Source organism: Acanthisitta chloris, unplaced genomic scaffold (assembly GCF_000695815.1).
Source record: "Acanthisitta chloris isolate BGI_N310 unplaced genomic scaffold, ASM69581v1 scaffold16518, whole genome shotgun sequence".
Taxonomy (NCBI): domain Eukaryota; kingdom Metazoa; phylum Chordata; class Aves; order Passeriformes; family Acanthisittidae; genus Acanthisitta; species Acanthisitta chloris.
Window position 1 is genome coordinate 40714 of NW_008686684.1, and position 19906 is coordinate 60619.

Here is a 19906-nt window from a genome sequence, read left to right on the forward strand (position 1 = left end):
GATGTTGAAAGCCTTTCAGGGAAAAAGGTTTCCTACACTTTGTAGATAAAAGGACAGGAGCAGCAGCAACATCCATTGCTCTGACTGCCTTTTGAATGAAGGAACTGCCTCCTTGGTGTTAGAAGGAAAAGTCATGGATTATCAATCACAAGGAAGCAAATCCCAGAAGAAGGTACATAAATCCCAGTGGGGCAGAATCAATCACTTATCTGTGCATAGCGTTTTTGAGCAAGATACTTGGATATTCAGAGGACTGCAAACAAGGGACAGGTCTCAGGCATTTTATGGAGTGCTGAGTGTATTTCTGATCTTAAAAATGCTGTGTGACACTAACAGTCTGCCAAGTCCTGCTACTCCTGTCAGGCTGAGTAACGCTCAGTAATCCTGATACTAACATGATAAAAAGAGGTGCCAGTACTTCATTTGACCCAAACTGGACTTCTAGATAAGCAAGATAAATTTCCCAGCAAAGCAGGTAATTTACAAACTGAGGTAACTCCCTACATGGTATGAGCAGGGAATGAAGTCCTGGGGCTGGGGCTGAGCTGTGATACACAAACACACTTCATAACCAACTAAAAGTGTAAGGTGCAATGTATTGCACAGATAAATTAATGCATTCCAGTTCATGCCTGTCAGGTGCTGATGGCTTTAGAAGGATCCATCCTCACGCTCACCTTTGAGTAAGTCACAGATGTGTGGGTTTTGCTATTTCCATGCTCTCAAATGAACCGACAGCAGAAAGTCTCAATCGACTTCAGAGTGAAAAAAAAATAACCAGTGTTTCTGGCTGAAAAGAGAAAAAAATCAACATGCAGATGCATCACAGTGATGAGTTGTACTAGATGCACCACAAGTAATATTTGGTCTGTGAGCCCTTAATGCTCATATTGTGGTTTGAGCTTGCAGGTTGCAGAGGCATGTTTTCCTCAAAACTGAAGCAGAGGGGAAAATAATGTCTAAAATCAAAACTGTGTACCTTAAACATATTAGGACACATGGCAATAATATTTTAAGAAATTCAAGTGTTGCCCAACATTGAAAGAAACCCATCATCAATTTCTAATGGAAGACTGATGACCACAAACTTTACTCCCTGTCTTAAGGAATTGTCTGCAAATCAGCCTGGGAATAATGTTTTCTGTCTTTATGACTTACCTATCTTGGAATTTGTTTCAGGGAAAAGACCCTAATTTGAATGTTACTGTGTCTAAACAATCAGAGAGTTTATGATGTCACGCATAAAAAGGGTGACCACTGGGTAAGGGAATGTGTCAAAACTTTGACCAGATGAAGAGCAAGTCACAGACAATGATACAGACAAACATTTCCAGTGGAAGTATACCTGGAGCTTCACCTCACCCAGATGAAGGTGTCTCCTTGAGACTGTGCAGGGGACTCCCATCTCCTGTCTTCAGCCTTTTCTGTTGCTACATGTACTGTTCTCAAGGCCTCCCAATGTGCTGCTCAGCCTCTGTCCCTCTCCTGAAGCAGAGTCAACTAAGTGCACGTTTACCGTGACATGTATTTGTCAATCCTGTTCCAGAAATGCAAAGTAATAAAGATCCAAAAGCTCTATTCAAGTCTGTTCAAATGCTTAATTACCACTAGCATTTTTTCCAAAGATTTGCTTAATGTCTTCCCTAGTTATATCTCACAGAAATTTAAGCCCCTCTCTTCTCAGTCTATCTCCAGGGGGCCTAAAGAGCAGTTCATTACTGTCTTTATGACAGCCCATCTCATACTGGATGACTGCTTTTAGATCTCTCCTCAGCCTTCTCAAGGTTAAATGACTTAAATTCTTGCAGTCCTTCCTCACAGGTGATATTGTCTATAGCTCTGATCATTCTTGTTGCTCTCCTATGGATTCCTGTTGCTCCACATCTCTTCTAAAATGCATTTCTGAAAATTGGGCAGAGCATTCAACTGAGTCCTTGCTGGGGCTGAAGTGAGTGGAGGGATTGATTATACCCCTCTTGATCACTATACAAACACCTACAAATCCCCAGGTCTTTTCCTGAAATTGATACCTAACCAGCTGTTCCTTACATTTTGTGAAATATATTGCCTACATTTGGGTAGCTAACTGGTTTTGCTTTTGTGTGAATCTTTGCACTTATCTCACTTATCCTCATTGAATTGCTTCTTTCTATTCATCTTATACCACTTTTTATTCATCTTATTCCACTGTGTTAAAATCCTTTTGAATTATAAACCCGTTGACCAGAAGGATTTAAAGCAAGATTTCAATTCTACAAAAGCAATATAGACAGGATTCAAGAGATTCCAAGGAAAGAAAGGGATGACTCATTCTCAGAAAAAATATTTGGTTTATTGTGCAATTATAAATGTCTGCCCAGGCTGGGGGGGTAGGATGAATTAAAAAGGTGATTACCAACCTGATTACCAGGGAATGGAAGGTGTTAAGGGATAAGGAGAATACCAGGAGAAGGTTAAGGTTTAAGTCATGTATGAGAAGAAGTGAAAGGAATAAAAAAAAATTCAGCTCCAAAAGAAAACCAAAATGTATCACGAGCCATAAGATCAGAAGCAGCAAAGACAGACAGAGAATTTGAATAAGCCCAACATTTACAACACTTTTTTAACCTCATCTGCGACCCACAGAGGCCCCAAGGGAAGATGTTGACTTCTCCCAGCTCATGTGTTACAAAAGCTCATTATATTTAAAGGAAAACCTCCCTGGGAGGCTTATTTAATTTAACATCACGGTTCAAGTGAAAGGATGGGAAGACAAACAGAGATGGGGATTGCTGGCAGGCAAGTAGGGTGGCCCAGCTTTCAAACTGCTGCAGAATTATTCATTGTGAAGAAATGAAGTTCTTATAGATGTCCTTCACATGCAGCTTGGAGTCAATCATCAGCCTGAGCCAGCTCTGGGTCATAGCTTAGAGTTTAAAAGAGAAGGAAAAACAATTTCTGGCAGAAGTCCTGAGGACACGTGTCTTCTTCACCTAACCAGATACCAGTAAGACATTTAGGATAAATCAGCAATTAACTAATTTCTGGACTCAGCTGGATGTGGACTAATGGATCAGTGCAAAGAGGCCAAGGTAACCCAGGGAGATATTTAATTTTGTCTCAGGCAAATCTGTACAGAAAGGCAGTGTAGCAGGCAGCAGCCACTCGTGGGAAGGATGGAGGTTGATTCTCAGGAGCCTGTAAGTACAGTTCTCTGCTTAACAGACAAATTGGAAAATGGGATTGTAATCTGATGCATGACTCTTTTGAATAATTAGATGTGAGAAATTCAGTGTGCACGGCAGATGAAGCTGCCAAAAAAATGATGGGGGGAAAAAAATGAGAGAATTTCCACACTGGATTTTTGATAGCATGGAAAAATGGATCATAAAATGAACAACTACAGTGAAAATATAGTTAGCCAGAAAACAGTCACATAAGTGCATAAATATTGTGCCAAATGGTAGAGGGAAACAAACTAATGGCACAAAGGTTAGAGGTAGAAAAATATGCAATTCTTTTTTTTAACTTGTGGACAATTAATAGTGAGAGATTTATGAGCAATAATAAGAGTATCTATGGAGTGCAGAGGAAAGGTTGGCAACGGGTTAAATTATCAGTGTAGGCAGCAAAAGCTGATGAAGAAAGAAACTAAAACTTGCCCAAATAATTAGTTTTGAATGGAGAAGGTGACATGGAAAAATGCACCAAGAAAATATGTAAATGTTGCCTGAAGCTGGACCTCCAGAATCCAAAACACAAGCAGAGAGGATAACAAATTGCCTGGACTTACAGTAGGTAATGACACACTTGATAACACAAAAAGATCTTACAAAAACTGATGGTAGAAGTGCACTTCAAAGTTGTCTCTAGAGAACCAGCCCATGGTGGCTGTTGCTTCCCATAGAGAGAGGCCAGTCAGGCTGGGGACATTTCCCAGGAAGGCAAAGACATGATGAAAACTTGTTTTAAACCCGAGACACTCTGTCTACTAAAACTATTGCAGAATGGCAGAAAGAAGAACTGATTCCTTTCCACTCCCCGAATGTTTCTGACAACCTGCTAATACCAAAAGGAAGTATGCCAGCCAAAAGTGAGCCTGTGAGCCAGGGAATATAGTAAATGCTGGCACAGAATGAGGCAACACAGGTGGGAAGGAGGAATGAAATCCCAAAACATTGCTGGGGCTTCTTCTGGTATGGCACTACACACTTTGATGTGGTGCAGCAGAATATTTGAAGGGAATTTCTGGTCTGTCTTCCAGCCAGATGACTGCTGTTGTCCAACTGAAGAATGATATAGGACCAAAATTCCGGTTGGATGGGACCTCAGTAGGTCTCTAGCCCAACCTCCTGCTCAAAGTAGGGTGAGCTATGAGGTCAAACTCAGGTTACTCAGGGATTTGTTGTCCAGTTTGGTCTCCTAATGGTGAAGTGAGAAAAGATGTTTTGTACTATAGAAGGAAAACATCAGGAAACTAGAATACAACCTTGAACCCATTCTTTGGCCTCCTTTTTAAATCAGATTAAACAAGAAATGAGAGGAACAGGTATTGCTGACTCCCAAAAAATGAAAGGAGTTTACTTTTAAGGGTTTTTTTCTCTATCATTACCATGAACGAATGATATCCTGGATGCTCTAGCAGATTCAATCTCTTAATCTACTCCCAGTTCTCAAAAACCAAGACTATGTTCAGCCTCATGTTTAAAATGAGTTGCTCACATAAAATCTGAGACCAGTCTTTGAACTGTGGTTATTATCAAGTTGGGCCAGCATTGAAGATCCAAGTCCTGCTGTCCAACAGTGCTATGTGGAAGATTTGCAAGCAGGTAAGTATTGGTCATGTCATCCCATGCAAACACCAGCACATAGCTGTGCTGTTCCATTACTCACAGACACTGAATTGAAGTATTTTCAAATACTGTTCCTTCCCCATTGCTCCACATGGCAAACCAAGAGATTTGTAGATGACCTAAGGACAGATTCAGGTCACCAAAGACACACCTGAAATTAAACCCAAAGACACAAATAGGTTCAAAAGGGATTATTACTGTGTTCAGAGAATCAATGAATGAAATTTCTGCTCACACAGGGTAACTGAAACTAAATACAACCAGCTATTTCCCTCTCCCCATCGATTCTGTGATTTCCCACTCTCATTGATCAGTACTTTCTTAGGGTTCTGCAATTCAAACACAAGCGTTTTTTTCTTGCACTCCCAGTGCCTATTCATAGGTTATGAGAAAAAAGGAATAATTTTGGAGACCAAATTGAGAACTTTAAGGTTGGAAAAGGGCTCTTATGATTGTTCCTGCTCCAGCCTACCCATGTTTTAAAGTCCCTTTCACCAACCAAAATAACCTGAAGAGGTGGTCAGTTATTATAATAAGGGTCTTGAGTTCTCTGGTGTGAAATTATTGTGCCACCCAAAGGAATTCCTGGCAGTCATCAAACACTGAATATTTTCATCTGTATTTATTTGGGAGGAAATCTGTGGTCAGTCCTGGCCTTGCTTGCCTATAATGGCTCTTTAGATTCAGACATGCAGCAGGGTAGCTTGCCTAGGGTTTGGACAAACTGCACTGCACAGATTTTACAGTTATACATAGATCAGCACACGAGTGTGGTCAAGCTGATGCCTTGTCCAGAGGACCTTGTTGGGAAATGAACTGCAAACACTACTCTTTCTCAAGTGGAGAAAGTTTCTCAGTTCCTTGGCTGGAGAATCTGGAGCCCTGGAAATATATACTGAGTTCACGGTACTCATCCTGCAAGTTGTGGGAGCACAAGTTGCACCAAGTCTTGAGATCTTGGTCAGCAACAATTCTCCAAAATTGTGCCAGTTTGCCTTTTGTCCTCACACCTGTGTACTCAGAATGAGCCCCTGGACACGTGAGAAACTGGTGCCTTATTGCTTGGTCTTCTTCCTTTTGTTAGCTGTCTCTTTGAAAATTTAAAACCATGAAGGAACTGTGACACAAGGAGAATAAAATATTAACTTTGCCTGCTGTATGACAACCTACACAAAGTGCACATGTCTGGGGAGCTGTGACTGACAGCCTTTTGTGAAAGGTTGTGTTTGAAAATTTGTTCTGTATGGTGACCTCTACATTTCTGTAGCTTCATGTTTGAACAGATGTCAGTTCACACAAGTGGATTGAGGCTCTTTTTGTTCTTAAGCATGTTTTTGTTTTTCATTAGCTGAAGTGTATACCCAGTGCTGTTTAGGACTTAGAAAAATACCCTGTCTAACTAGTTTAAAAGTATGCATCCTAAGAAAAATACACAAGGTGGAAATCAGCTGGAAATGTGAAAAAAAATTATTACTTCCTACTACACTACACATTACTTCCTACTACACTACGCATAGTAGTAGGAAGATTAGGAATGTGGCCTTAGAGAAACAGGACTTAACTAGCACAGGCCTCCCAAAAACAGGGGGTCTTCAAGAGGAGTGAAACAGATGAGACACTAGGGTGGTTCACACTCATTCAATGCCACTGCAAGCACAGAAGGCTTGAAAAGAGCAAAAAAGCAGAAGAAAATATTTCTCTGCTGGAAGGGTGGAATCAGGTCCTCTGCTTGCATGACCTGGCACAGTGTCCCAGCTGTGCAGGCTGCAATGCCCCAGTCACAGAGCTGAGCCCCAGTTAATGTACAGAAGGTTCCAACTTTGCTTACATGATCACTGCCAATTTTATAAGAATCAATTTTTGGAAACTACTGACTCACTTCAGCTGACAGGTTATATATGATTAATAAGCAACATAAGAAAACAATGTTAAATAGTTTAATGCCTTTCAGTACAATGCAAAATTGTTTGATTATGCAAATTATAAATGCTGCAAAGTCTTTGTAACCATACAGTTCTAAAATTGAAAGTGTATTTCTTTGATCATTTGATATCTAATGCTGAAACACATCCAACATCTCTTAAAAATTTTGTGCATGACTTCAACTTCTGAATAGTTAGGAGACTTTGAGGACAGTCTCATATTCCACAAGAATGGAGACAGAATTTTTAAAACACTAATGTTATGAAACAAATATCATTTAAAGAATAAACTCTACAGAAAACCAAATTATCAATGAAAAATCCAAACATTACAGTAAAAGCCTGAATTCTAAGAAGTATAAGGCTGAATCCTAAAATTCATCTAAACAATATTTAGCATTACATCAACGACAAAAATAATAAATTAGGCAAAACTATAATACTCCCTCTAAAGTGAGCTAAGGCGACAGTTCAAACTGAGTTTGAAATGAATTGAACTGACAACAATCTGGTTATTTTTCATGCATTTAGGCTTCTAGTTTCATTTAGCTGTTTTGCCTCAAAATTCTAGATTAAAATTAAGTTAATTTTCAAAGAACTCTTTTTCTAAGTCTGGGGAACAGGACATCTAACGTGTGATGAACTCCAAGCAGCTGCGTTCTATTCACAAAACAGAAAACAAACTGAACACAACAGTTAAGCTTTAGCTGATGCAGTTCAAAGAGTACCAGCTTAGAAGTCTTTTTACACAAGCACTTCACAAAATATTTAACATGAAAGTCTAAACATCCATCTCCCTCAAATATATTTGTGATGCTCCCAAAGGGTTAATACTGTCTTGTTTCATTTCTTACATGTAGTAATTTAGCTCTGAACAAAAGCAGCTCCCTGCTGGTTACCTTGGCTAAAGGAAACACAATGAACTGGTAAAAACCAGTTTTATCTCACTGCTGTTGCCTAGGGCTACAGACAAAATGAAGTAAAAAAATTCACATGCAGAGTATTAGGTGCTTATGAAAGATCCAGCAGAGCTGTTGCCTAGTGATTCAGTGAGGAATCAGCACAGGCCAATGAGGTGTTCGGGTGCTGAATAACATCCCCAACGACTGCTCTACATCTCCTGCAATTCTGACATACACCCCCATGATTTCCCAGTGGTGAGAATCACTTTCAAGGGAACCTGTCAGGAAAATGAAAAAAAATAAAAATTTAAACAAATAAACACATCACGTATAGCAAGATTACTATTTTTGCTTTTCCCTTTGGATGTTGATACTGCTCTGGATTACATGCCTATCCAGCATGAAATGTTCTACATTTCTATTAATACTCAATTATTGCTACAATTTTTATTAAAATAGCCATTAAGACTGACCTTTAGTTTTGAAATTGCAAATACATGTTACTGAATTGCAAGTATATTATTATGACGATGCTTTACAAAAGAGCTCCATCTCATGATGATCATCATGATGATCTTGATGTTTATTATCAGCAACTTTGTCAGTAATGTATAAACACACTAGGGTTTTTTTTACCAACCACTTTTCAAATTCTGGGGTATTTTTATTGTTGCTTTGGTTTAATTTCAGTTTGTTTTGCAGTTCCTGGTGCTCTGGTGCACGGTAGATTTGCTGACATGAAAGCTGCCTCATTAGCAAGGACTATATTTTGGGGAAAAAAAAAGCTACTTCAAAGATAAAGCATCTTTTACCTCAAAGAAGAAAAAGAGATCTCTCCCCGTTAAGACTATATGTGTGCTCTACTTTAGTGACATTTTGTCTCTATATTAAAAGTAATATTCATATTAACAGAGCACATAACATATATTTAGGTGAAGGAAGTCTGCTGAAGAGAGCAGAAGCATTTCACAAAAATCTTTTCATCTTCAGCATTTCTAATCCTAAAAGACATGTTCTTACTGTACAGAAGGGTAAACAACATGAGCAAAGATACAGACTTTTTTTTAAAATATCAGTATCTTCTACGAGATCAAACTGTTGGTACGTTATGTTTTCTATCTGGCCTCTGTCACTGATCTCTTTGTGATGCTTCAGAGGAAAAGTATCTTCATGATGCCTGTAGCCTAACGTGCTGTAGGAGTAAAAGTATGTCAGGACTCCTACAGCAATTTGCTGAGGAAAAGGAGACCAAAACAAGTGGAATAAAACATGTATCTCTAAATATTTCTAGTGCCTACTAAAAAATCCTAATCTTTGAAAGCCCCAGAGAACTCCCTGTTGTCCAAGAATGTGTTTCTTTTCACTTATGAAAACATAGTTGGAGTTCAACAGAGAGTTACTGTTCTCATAGGAAATGACATATTGAATCCATTTGCTAATGCATCAAGATGAATTTGTCAGTGTGTGACAGCAGACACCTTAGACAGAGGTGAATAAGACTGTGTGTCCCATTTTGTCCATAGGACATGAATACCTTCTGCCAGTTAATGCTTAGTCTGAAATATATAACACTAAATTTTGCCCATGTAACTATGAACACTCTCAGTAACGATATAAACATTTATCTCTCTCAGAAACCTATCAAATTGTTCATGTTAGCTGAACAGTGAGTGGGGAAGTCCAGCATGGGAAGCAGAATGAGTAACTTGGATCTTGGACATCCCTCATTATTCTCCCTCAATTTTTGTGGAAAAGATGGTCTCCAGAAGGACCCATAAAGATGTAACCTTAAGACCTTCAGAGAAAGGCCTCACAAAGTGGTTGAGATGCTGAAATAGACAAAGAAGATTTGGAGGAAGAAATACAAGATAGAACTTATCTATAAGTTTTCTTTTTCAGCTGTTTCCCTTAGTGCAAGTGTGTATGTCTCGATCACTTCTGAAATAATTAGAATAAAGCTTTTTCTGTCCCTGAATCTTGTTGAGTATTAACTGCTGAATGAGTGATCTGGCAACACCAAATACTTTATTCCTCAGGACACTGGAAACCCTTGGACCATTGCTCACTGAAGTTTGGAGATTCCCAGGAACCACAGTCTCTTATCAAGCAAACAAAGCCTTGCAGTAGGCTAGGGTGAAGGGTAGTAATCTTGTACTGTTCTACATCTTTTATTTATTAAAACAATTACAATTAGGTCCAATAGATAGCTAGATACAATAGCTGTGTAGCTATCTACTCAGTTTTTACAGCATCGGTCTAGTAGGTGTCCTATAGTTTTAACAGTGACCAACAATTTTGTGTGCTTTGTATGCTTTGCATCCACATGGAAATTTAAACAGAGACATCTTCTAAGAGAAAATTACTGAAGAAAGACTTTTTGCAATATTTTTTCAGCAGTAACAAATGCCTGGCACATCTGGAAAGCCTATTAAAAGGACATATTTCACACTCTACGATATCCAACAAAAGTTTCATGGCAATTGATGAGAGATTCTGAAATCTGCATTGCTCCAAGAGGGAGGATGACTTTCTCTCAGGTATTTTCCTTTAAAATTTTTATAGTAATTGAAAAAAACAATTACCCACAAATACCCACAAACCTGAAAATGAAAAAATTGAGAGGCAAAATACTTGTCACTAGATTAATATGAGGCAACAACAGAAATTCAGCATTGTCCCTACCTTTAGTGGCACTTCCAGGGCTGTGGTTTCCTGCAGGGACTCCATTGTTCTTTTTACCAGTGCTGTAAGGTAAATTTTGAAACCTACAGCTGAATTTTTCATGTTAGAATTGTTAAATATAACATATATATAATCACATGCTTATAATGTTATATAATACCTGCATTTTTGCATTAAAAAATACCATTTACAACTTTTTCAGAGTATTTTTAAGTTATATTTTATCTCTTGTGGAAGGTTCAATTTCTTATTTTAAGTTGAATTTTAAGGCAAAATCTGGAGAATTGTTTAACATATATATCCCATATATAAAGAAGTACAGCACTAATGTATTTCATACAGCGGTAACACAGCATGTCTGAGTGCTGTATTTTCTCAGCTTTTAAGTTCAGTGCTTGTAACTTCATGTTTGGTGACATTTTATACATTTTAATTTTCTTGTGCAGCCATAAAACTCAATTTAAAAACAAAAACGTCTAGGAGAAAAAACTCTGGAAGTCTGAACTTTAAAAAATACCTCATTCTTCAAAGTAAAAAGATCAGAAGCAAATTTTTATAAAAATCTTCCCTGTGGGACAGTGGAGCTATCAAGAATCTAAACAATTAAACTTCAGTATGATTCATGTATGTTAACAACTCATCATGCCATAACACTATGCTCACAATTACTGTGCAAACACATCTATAATTATTCCAAATCAATCATTTGGGATCAGATTTGTCTTCATTGGTTCTGCTAATTAGTGTTTGCTTGACAAATATTGCTGCTACAGCACATACTGTAAAAATAAAAATCAAAGAAAGATTCAATGGATGAACAGTTTTTTAAAAAAAGAAGCAACTTTTGGCTAGTGAAAGTGAAATAGGAATACCAGGTGTCTCCAGAACACAAGTGATGGAGCAAACCTGCACTGCTCTGACAGGATGGATAACTAAATATTGTATATCTTCCTGTGCCTCACAGAACTGAGAAGCAGCAGAGTATGAGATCCGAGGTGGTAACTGCTAGAGCGAAACCCACATGATTACTGAGAAGCTTCCTTTGAAGTTATCCCTCGATGCACATCACAGTTCTTTGGCAGCTGAGGTTAGAGGCAAAGGAGAGATAAAAACTCTCAGCTGTGTGTGGTTGTTGCTCTGGCTCCTGCCAAAACCTTTTCTAATGATGGCAGCAATGAAGAGCAGTATGCAATGTTTGTGTCACATTGGTGACATTGAGGTTGGCTTGACAATAATCACAACTAGCTCCTGGCTGAACAGAAGTGAGGTGCTCAGGCCATGCTGGCTCACTCAGACTTGTGTGCTAATGAGCTGTCATAAGCCTTTCCATGAAGTCTGAATTATACAGCAACTCAAAGGATCAGTGGCTCAAGTGCCAAAGCTGAGGAAACATTTGTTGACACGTGTACAGCTACACCTATGTATTTGCTTCATATTAGATTTGAGGTAGTTCATAGTCCAGCATAGGACACAGCATCATTTTTGGAGCTCAGAAACAAACATTGCAACCACAGATTGTGAAAGGACAAATGCTGGTCTAAATAATTACCCATCTAAAATCCAGTCCAAGTCAACATGGCTATTAATAGAGGAGTGTTGGACTGCCTCTGTTTTGAGAAGCCCACTCTGAATTTCAACAAGCTGTCAGATCCAGGAGGTCAGCAATGCAGCAGACGTTGGGGCACACCAACCACGCAGCAATGCCTTCAGAAGGCTAAGTGGGTTGCCAGTCAGTCCTGGGTAAACATCTCTTCTGTCAGTAAGCTCCCTACCAGGCTATGACTGCACAAAGCTTTTGAGAGGATAACATCTGGATTCTGCACTTCTCTTGCGGAATAGTCATAGTAGTCATAATAGTCAATAGTAGTCAGCATGGATTCACTAAAGGTAAGTCGTGTTTGACCAACCTGATTGCCTTCTGTGACAAAACAACAGCCTGGATGGATGAAGGGAGAGCAGTGGACATTGTCTACCTCGACTTCAGCAAGGCTTTCGACACTGTGTCCCACAGCATCTGTCTGGACACAATCCTGAGCCATGTGCTCTAGAATGGCCTTGCTTGAGTAGGGAGGTTGGACCAGACGACCCATTTGTGGTCCCTTCCAAGCTGACCCATTCTGTGATTCTGAGAATCAGTCAGCTCAGAATGTTCCATCAGAGCACTTATGAAGGGCACACTCCACTCTGTGCAACTTAACACTTTTTGTGTTGTTAGACCAATGAACAGCAACAGTACACCTGGGCAATGGGAGGAAAAGGTCTTCTTGACAAAAAGAGCTCCAACAGACAACAAAAGATGGAGCACGAGTCAGCAGCATCGATTCATGCATTGAAAGATGTGAATGGTATGTTAAAGGCTGCTATCTACATATGCACTGAGTTGGACCAGTTTTTCTCTAGTTCTCTTGACCTCAATTTGACTAGTTCTCTCCCATTTAGCTGTTATCCCCAAAAGTGGATTCATGATGGCAGCAACGAATGCAAGAGCTTTTCCTGTTGGTTCACACACTTTTTGCTCAAAGGCATCTGGCACAATCAGAATTCTGCTGCATTCTTAACTACTCTTAATTTTAAAAAGCACAGATTAAAGTGGCCACATCAGTGAACAAACCCAATGGTTCCTCATTCACTTTGACAACCATTAAAAACCTCTCCGTGGGTTTTCTTAGTTTTCTTCATTCTTTTTTCTGTGTCCCTGTTCTCTTGCTCATGTCACACTGACTTCTCCATCTCTACCCAGAATGAAGTGGGTAGCATAGTAAAGCTATTCATTTCAAGCAATCTGAAGTTGTGCCTGCATTTCAGCCTTTTGAAATCATACCCTTGCAAATATCAAGAAGTTTGCCTACATCTACTTTACCAGAGATTTAAAATGAAATAATAAATATACAACAGCAGAAATATCAAGGTGAAGCAGCAGGATTGCCATTCCTGTTCAGTGGTCTGCTAAGACAATAAACAAGGAAGGATTTAAACTAAATTGCAGTCTTTGCACACAAATAAATAGGTATAGTGTTTGAATACATTTAGGATAGAAATTTGAAGTTCTGGATTTTGGAGAGATGAAATTCTGGAACAGTCCCTAGTGGGTGCAATTTTTCATATGGAGATGATCATATATAAAAGAGAGCATATGGCATGGGGGTATGTAATTGCAGGAGAGGTCTCCTTTTGTCCTATGTATATAATATCTGATTCTCCTGGTACTTTCTCAAATCTCCTTGAAAACTCTCCTCTTTCTCAAGGCTCAAAATAAACAATCAGAAATACACAACTCTATCTCCTTTATCTCATATACATTATAGAATGTGGTCACTAAAAAATAACCACGGTGTTTAAATAGATCTATCTCTACCACTCTCAATTTTCTGTTTCTTTTCTAAGATTTAGATTGGAGGCTTTGGGGATAATGATTATTTCTGTTCAGTCGAGAATCTAGTATATCTGGGGCACGTAAATTATTAATTCTAAAATGTTCCTTTGCAGCCAGCTATGTACTGCAATGGCATCTATAAAATGCTGTTTGCCTAATCTTAGCAATTTATCTCTCAAAACCCATAGTCAGCAAGTAGGAGAATTGTTGATTATACAGATCCTGAAATGCTTTGCAAGTACTTAAGAATGTAATCTAAAATACTATGGACAAACAAATATTGGTGACAGTAAAGTTAAGAGATTACAGAGGAACAGAAATTTTAACATACATTTTGACATATATTAGATTTTCTTGATTCTGGCCAGAATAAATATGCTTATTGAGAGTGCTGTGAACAGGAACAAAGAAAAGACACGCATGCCTGCAGTGGAACAAAAGCTTATTTGTCCCTACCATATCGAACTGAAGACATTTTTCAGATGCACTCACCTATGAAATTATGACTCCAGAAACATGTCAAAGCTGGCCAGACATATGATCTATGGAACAGGGATCTTTGCAAATTGAAAGCTATCTGGAGGCATCTTTAGTTTATGCACCAGTGTTTTTCAAGTTAGAAAAGGCAGCTCTGAGGACAGAAAATGTCACTAACTTGTGATGACCAGTTCATTCTTTTGTTCTTCTGTTACTTGAGTTTCCTTTTGAACATGTGCACATTTTTATGCAGCTACCTCAGTACCCATTAAGTGGGAAATTGTAGCTGAATAAAATGAAATGTCATGGAATCTGTATATGAGCCAAAAATTTGTATTGGCAGATGCTAAAAAGATACTGCTCTTTAGGTAGTAAGAATCTTAATTGATTTTAATATCAAAATAAATAGGCTTAGTTTATCTTGATTTCTTTTTTTCTTAGACAGGTCCTTTTGGTGTTCTTACATTTAAGGTGTTTCAGATGAAATATTTTATACCTGATAAAATATGAGAAAAATTGTTTAAAACTCTATGTTTTACACTCACCAAATGTAAGAACAGCTGCAGAAATTCTTTAATTCTATCAATAATGTATGATTATAAATGAGTTCTAAAAAAAACCTTTAAAAATTACTCTGATGCACTGTGATATCGAACACAAAGTACTGGAACACATATATTTCTACAAAATTATGTTATTTCAAGTACCAAGTGCCTTTCATTTAATTATCACTAATGGATGCAATTAAGCAGGCAGAAAGACACTGAAGAATCCACAGCAATTGCCATTGGCAAAGTTCACCTTTTAAATCCACCAGGTGTATATGGAACACACAGCAGAAGACAAATCTTACACTTGTAACTATGGGTATCCCTGTACTGTAAAAAATAATTACTCTGCATTTCTTCACCCCAAAGTGTATTCCCCCTTTTAGCAGCAATAGATTCAGAATAATCCAAGGGCAAAGAGGCATTTCAAACACAGCATGGAGGGGTAGTGTCAGAAATAGTCTCCATGAAATAAAAAATTGTGTTCTGCAATTCCTGAATACTCTTCCAGAATCCCTAGACAGACTCCCAGTCTGATCCGGGAACAGTCTGTCTACCCGATTACACAGACTTCAGGACTCAGAGATGCTGAGCCTCCTCAGATCCAAGAGCCCAGTTTTTGGCATTCCCAAAATATCATCTGCCTTTCTGCTTCCTGGGCTGCTGGAGTGCTCAGGATGAGAGGAAGCCAGACAGGCAAGCTGGCTAGAAACCAGGCAGATTATTGATGGTAAAGCTCAGAGTCTTCTGCCCAAACCAAACTAATTTCTGCCAAATGTTTTGATTTGATCTTCCCAAGCACCCTCTAATGGGAAATTAGGATTTTAAAAAGCTCTTTGCTGTCATGTTCTTGCCCTAAACAGAGGATTGAGGGAAATAATATGCCATATCTTTGCTGAAAATTACATCATTCAGAGTAGTATGTGCTTTATTGCATTTTGAAGGATGTCAAAGCTTGGACACTCAAAGCTTTGCTATAAATACAGGATGTTTTGCCTAGTCCATTCAGAGTGAGCCATATGCATGCTGTAAAACTGTGGGTCATGATTCTGTTTGGAGAAGGTATTCTTCCAAAATACAGATAATACCTCACTGAAGTTACATGTAGTACTCCATGCAGAAGTAGGTATTAGAAACAAAGAACACCTTGTTGCTTGCCTCTTGTTTATCAGATTCAAAATATTCCAAATAATCTCTGCACTATTAGATGCACTATAAATTGGATTTCTGTATATTGAAAAGTACTGAAAATTCTTATTGTGGCCTATGAAGTCCTCAGCACAACTGAGAAAAGCACCAGCATTATGATTCCTTGTGGCAATTCTCAGCCTCCATTCAGGAGAGTCTTAGAAGCAAATAGACATTTTAATGTTGTAAAACAGTACAATTCCATCAGGGAAATGCTGCTGAGAAGTCTTATGTTCTGCACTGTGATCTACTGAAATAATACTATTGACCTTTATGTTCTTCATTTATAAATCGTCAAAGTCTTTTAAGATTTCATATCCATTCTGCAAATAAGAAAATGGAGACATATTTGTTGCTGCTTTCCTGAAAAAGTAATTCAGGAGCATGACTGGAATCAGAATGAAAACATGCTGAATAGTAGGCCAGTGTTTCTTGGATCACACTAAATGCAGGAGAAGAACACAGCACTGAGCTGTAGTCCATTAAAGGCCACAAATACTGCTCTTTAGCTTCAAGTCCATGTCTTTCCCTTTACTGAGCTTTGTGACTGTACAACTAAGATTTCTATCTGGATCATTAAACTGCAGGCTGGAAACTGCAAGTCAGCAGATTCTGTAATTTAAAGTTTCTGAATGGACAAAAGCTCATTAGATGTGTAAAGACAAAGCCGATAGCTAAAGAATATCGACAAATAAAAGCAAGAAGAGTAAGGACTTAAAAAAAAGGATGAAAGAGATGAAAACCATATTTGGACTTTCAAAACACTAAAGTGACTTAGGAGCATACATCCTAGTGACACTTCTTTGGTTTAAAACTCGTATATATAACCGGATACCTCAGTTAGCAGCTCCTGAAATAATTGGAAAAGATTAAGAGTAGTGTTCCTCTTTAGTTTCATCTGAAAGGAATCTAGGTCAACCGCTCTCAGACTGTTCTGTGCTGTGAACCAAAACTGTTCACACCACGGACTGGGGACAATAGGGAGATCTGCTTCAGTGTGTACTTCTGACTGGAAGTTAGATGCTAGTGCAGATGCACCCTTTCTCTGCCTGTTCAGATCAAGCAAAATCCTCATTAATGATATTGAAGAAAGAGCTTCGGTCCCTTTTAAGAAAACTTGGATTAGTTCTTTTACCAGTAGCAGAACCATTGGCCAAACACAGAATCACAGAGTTTGGAAGGAACCTCTGGAGGTTACCTGGTCCAACCATATTGTTCAAGGGGGCCACCTAGAGTTGGTTGCCCAGGACCATGTCCAGATGGCTTTTGTACACCTCCAAGGATGGAAGACTTCACAACCTCTCAGGGCAATCTGTGCCAGTGCTCAGTCACCCTCACAGTAAAACAGTGTTTCTTGATCTTCAGAGGGAACCTTCTATATTTCAGCTTGTGCCCATTGCCTCTAATCCTGTCACTGGGCACCACTGGAAAGTGCCTGTCTCCCTCCTGTATGCCCCTCCCTTCAGATATCTATATACATTGATAAGATTTCCTGGGCCTTCTCTTCTCCAGGCTGAACAGCCCCAGCTCTCTCAGCCTGTCTTCATAGGACAGATGCTCCAGTCCATTCATCATCTTTGTGGACCTTTGTTGTACTTTCACCAGTCTGTGCATGTCTTGTACTGGAGAGCCCCAAACTAGATGCAATACTCTGAGTAAGGCTAGCCTGTCTTGACAGATGCTCCAGTCCATTCATCATCTTTGTGGACCTTTGTTGTACTTTCACCAGTCTGTGCATGTCTTGTACTGGAGAGCCCCAAACTAGATGCAATACTCTGAGTAAGGCTTCCCCCACGATGAATAAAGAAGGAGGAAATGAATGCATGACAAGATGAAGAAAGATCTACTGAGGAGCTGTTCCTGCCCATGGCAGAGGGTTGGGACTAAATGATTCATCATCTTTGTGGACCTTTGTTGTACTTTCACCAGTCTGTGCATGTCTTGTACTGGAGAGCCCCAAACTAGATGCAATACTCTGAGTAAGGCTTCCCCCACGATGAATAAAGAAGGAGGAAATGAATGCATGACAAGATGAAGAAAGATCTACTGAGGAGCTGTTCCTGCCCATGGCAGAGGGTTGGGACTAAATGATCTGTAAGGTCCATTCCAACCCTTAAATTCTATGATTCTATGAAGAAAGAAATTAATGTCTTAGGTTGGTCTTTTGTGTTAAGACAAGACATTTTACCACTCTTCTGTTCTGATATAAGTGAGTATATCTGAAAGTTCCTGTAATGCAGAAATTTCTTTTTTTTCTTTACCTCTTAGGGCAAAGTAGAGACAAATTGAAAAATCAATCTTCAATCAGCAGAATGAAACAAACTTCCATCTTGAACACTCCAGCTTGGCAGCCTATGTTAAGTGCAATGACAGTTTCCAGGGTATCTCAGACATCTAGATTGTCCAGGACCATTTTCTAAAGGTCATCTTAGCAATTTCAGTTACAGGGTGATAACTTTGAAGCACAACAAGGAATTTACAGGTATGTTTGTCCTGCACACTGCAGCTAGACTGGGAGACATGTGAACTAGTTACTGTGCAGTGTGTACTCCAGCCCTGAGTATTTGAACTGGACTCTGTGTTTTCAGAAAAAAAGCCTCTAGTCATCATGTTTCTATAGTGGGATAATGTATTCCTGTTATCCATAAAATAGCTAGAGGTTTTTACCATTCTACTTGAAAAGTATTGATGCTCCTGAATTTGCTACAAAATCATACTAGTCATGGAGATCAGAATTTGACCCAATGAGGACAGAATCTGTGATACTCTGTATATATATAAGCAACCACCAATAATTTTTGTTTTTTCAGTATAATAGTAGCTCTATACTTAAAGCAAATTGATGCAAAATAAGATACTAAAAATCTTTCTGTGCTGTCTTACAGATCTCTCAATATACTGCATTTCCTAATTCTGAAACTATGTCACTTTTAGACATTGCCTTTTCCAAGCAGATACTGCAATCTCCAATAAATTTAGTGGTGTTTTTTTAATTTAAATCAGATTTGAACTCCTGTATTTGGAGGCCAAGTGTTAATATATTAACCTAATTCATTACAATGCCCCTAATATATTGAACTGAAATATTTCCCAGGTAGTTTGTTTAGATTAGATGGAGGTTTAATGTTCTCATTATGAGCTAATACTCACAAGAGGGATAAGTGATGAAATGAGATTAATATAGCAAATTGCACTGTTCAAATGAATGCAGCATAGGAAGGTGAAATTAATTTTTTATTAGATGCTTGGATTATAAGAGAAGACATTTCTTTTATTGGTTCATTTGAAACATTTGTGACATTATGCTAATTGTTGAGTTTCAAACTAGACCAAAGTTTGTGAATAAACACTTGGTGTCTACAGGAATAAATCTTACTAGAGAAGAGACCCAACAGCCTCCTATGCTTCCTAGCTAAATTTGTACCAGATGCTGAGACAAATTCTGGCTTAGGAAATAATGTCTGGAATTAAGCCAAATGAGAGGATAAAAATAAAGGCAGGAACTTTTACTAACCTTAACCTCAAGAGTGCCATCATAAAGGTTTCTTAATATACAAAATGCAGTAAACAAACTTAGAAATTACAGTACATTGTATTCTCACATTAAGAATTTCATACTTCTTTATGTAATAGGTCCCAGTCTAAAGTATTTAGGAAGTCACGTTCCAAACCATACTTTTTAAGCTGGTCTGTTTCCTCCTAAAACCCTTTAAAACCTTGGAGAAATCATTATCCTTTAGTTTTACAGGATTCACACAGGGGATGATGGAATCTTGGTAAGAAAACTAAGTAAATAAGCATGGTGATGAATTCCAGATGAGGAGTATATCATGTTTTATCTACATAAGAGACAGTGGGGGAAAACATTCAGAAAAATCTGCTTAGTATACATTTTCTTAAACGTGATAATCAATGTGCTACATTAGTTCTTTATTCTCTGAGAAATCACAGGATATAGGGATTAAAAATGGGGTGAGAGGGA

At 38.5% G+C, this 19906-nt stretch overlaps 1 protein-coding gene across 1 annotated transcript in view; it reads right to left on the reverse strand.

Moving 5' to 3' along the window:
• Positions 1-7865: 7865 nt before the first annotated feature.
• POLN (polymerase (DNA directed) nu) overlaps positions 7866-19906 on the reverse strand; it is a 92346-nt gene continuing 80305 nt past the window's right edge. Inside the window, exons 24-25 of the mRNA XM_009080278.1 lie at positions 10339-10403; positions 7866-7934 (exon numbers count right to left, since the gene is read on the reverse strand). Of these exons, the coding sequence (XP_009078526.1) occupies positions 7866-7934; positions 10339-10403 (134 nt within the window). The remainder of the gene's footprint in view (positions 7935-10338; positions 10404-19906) is intronic.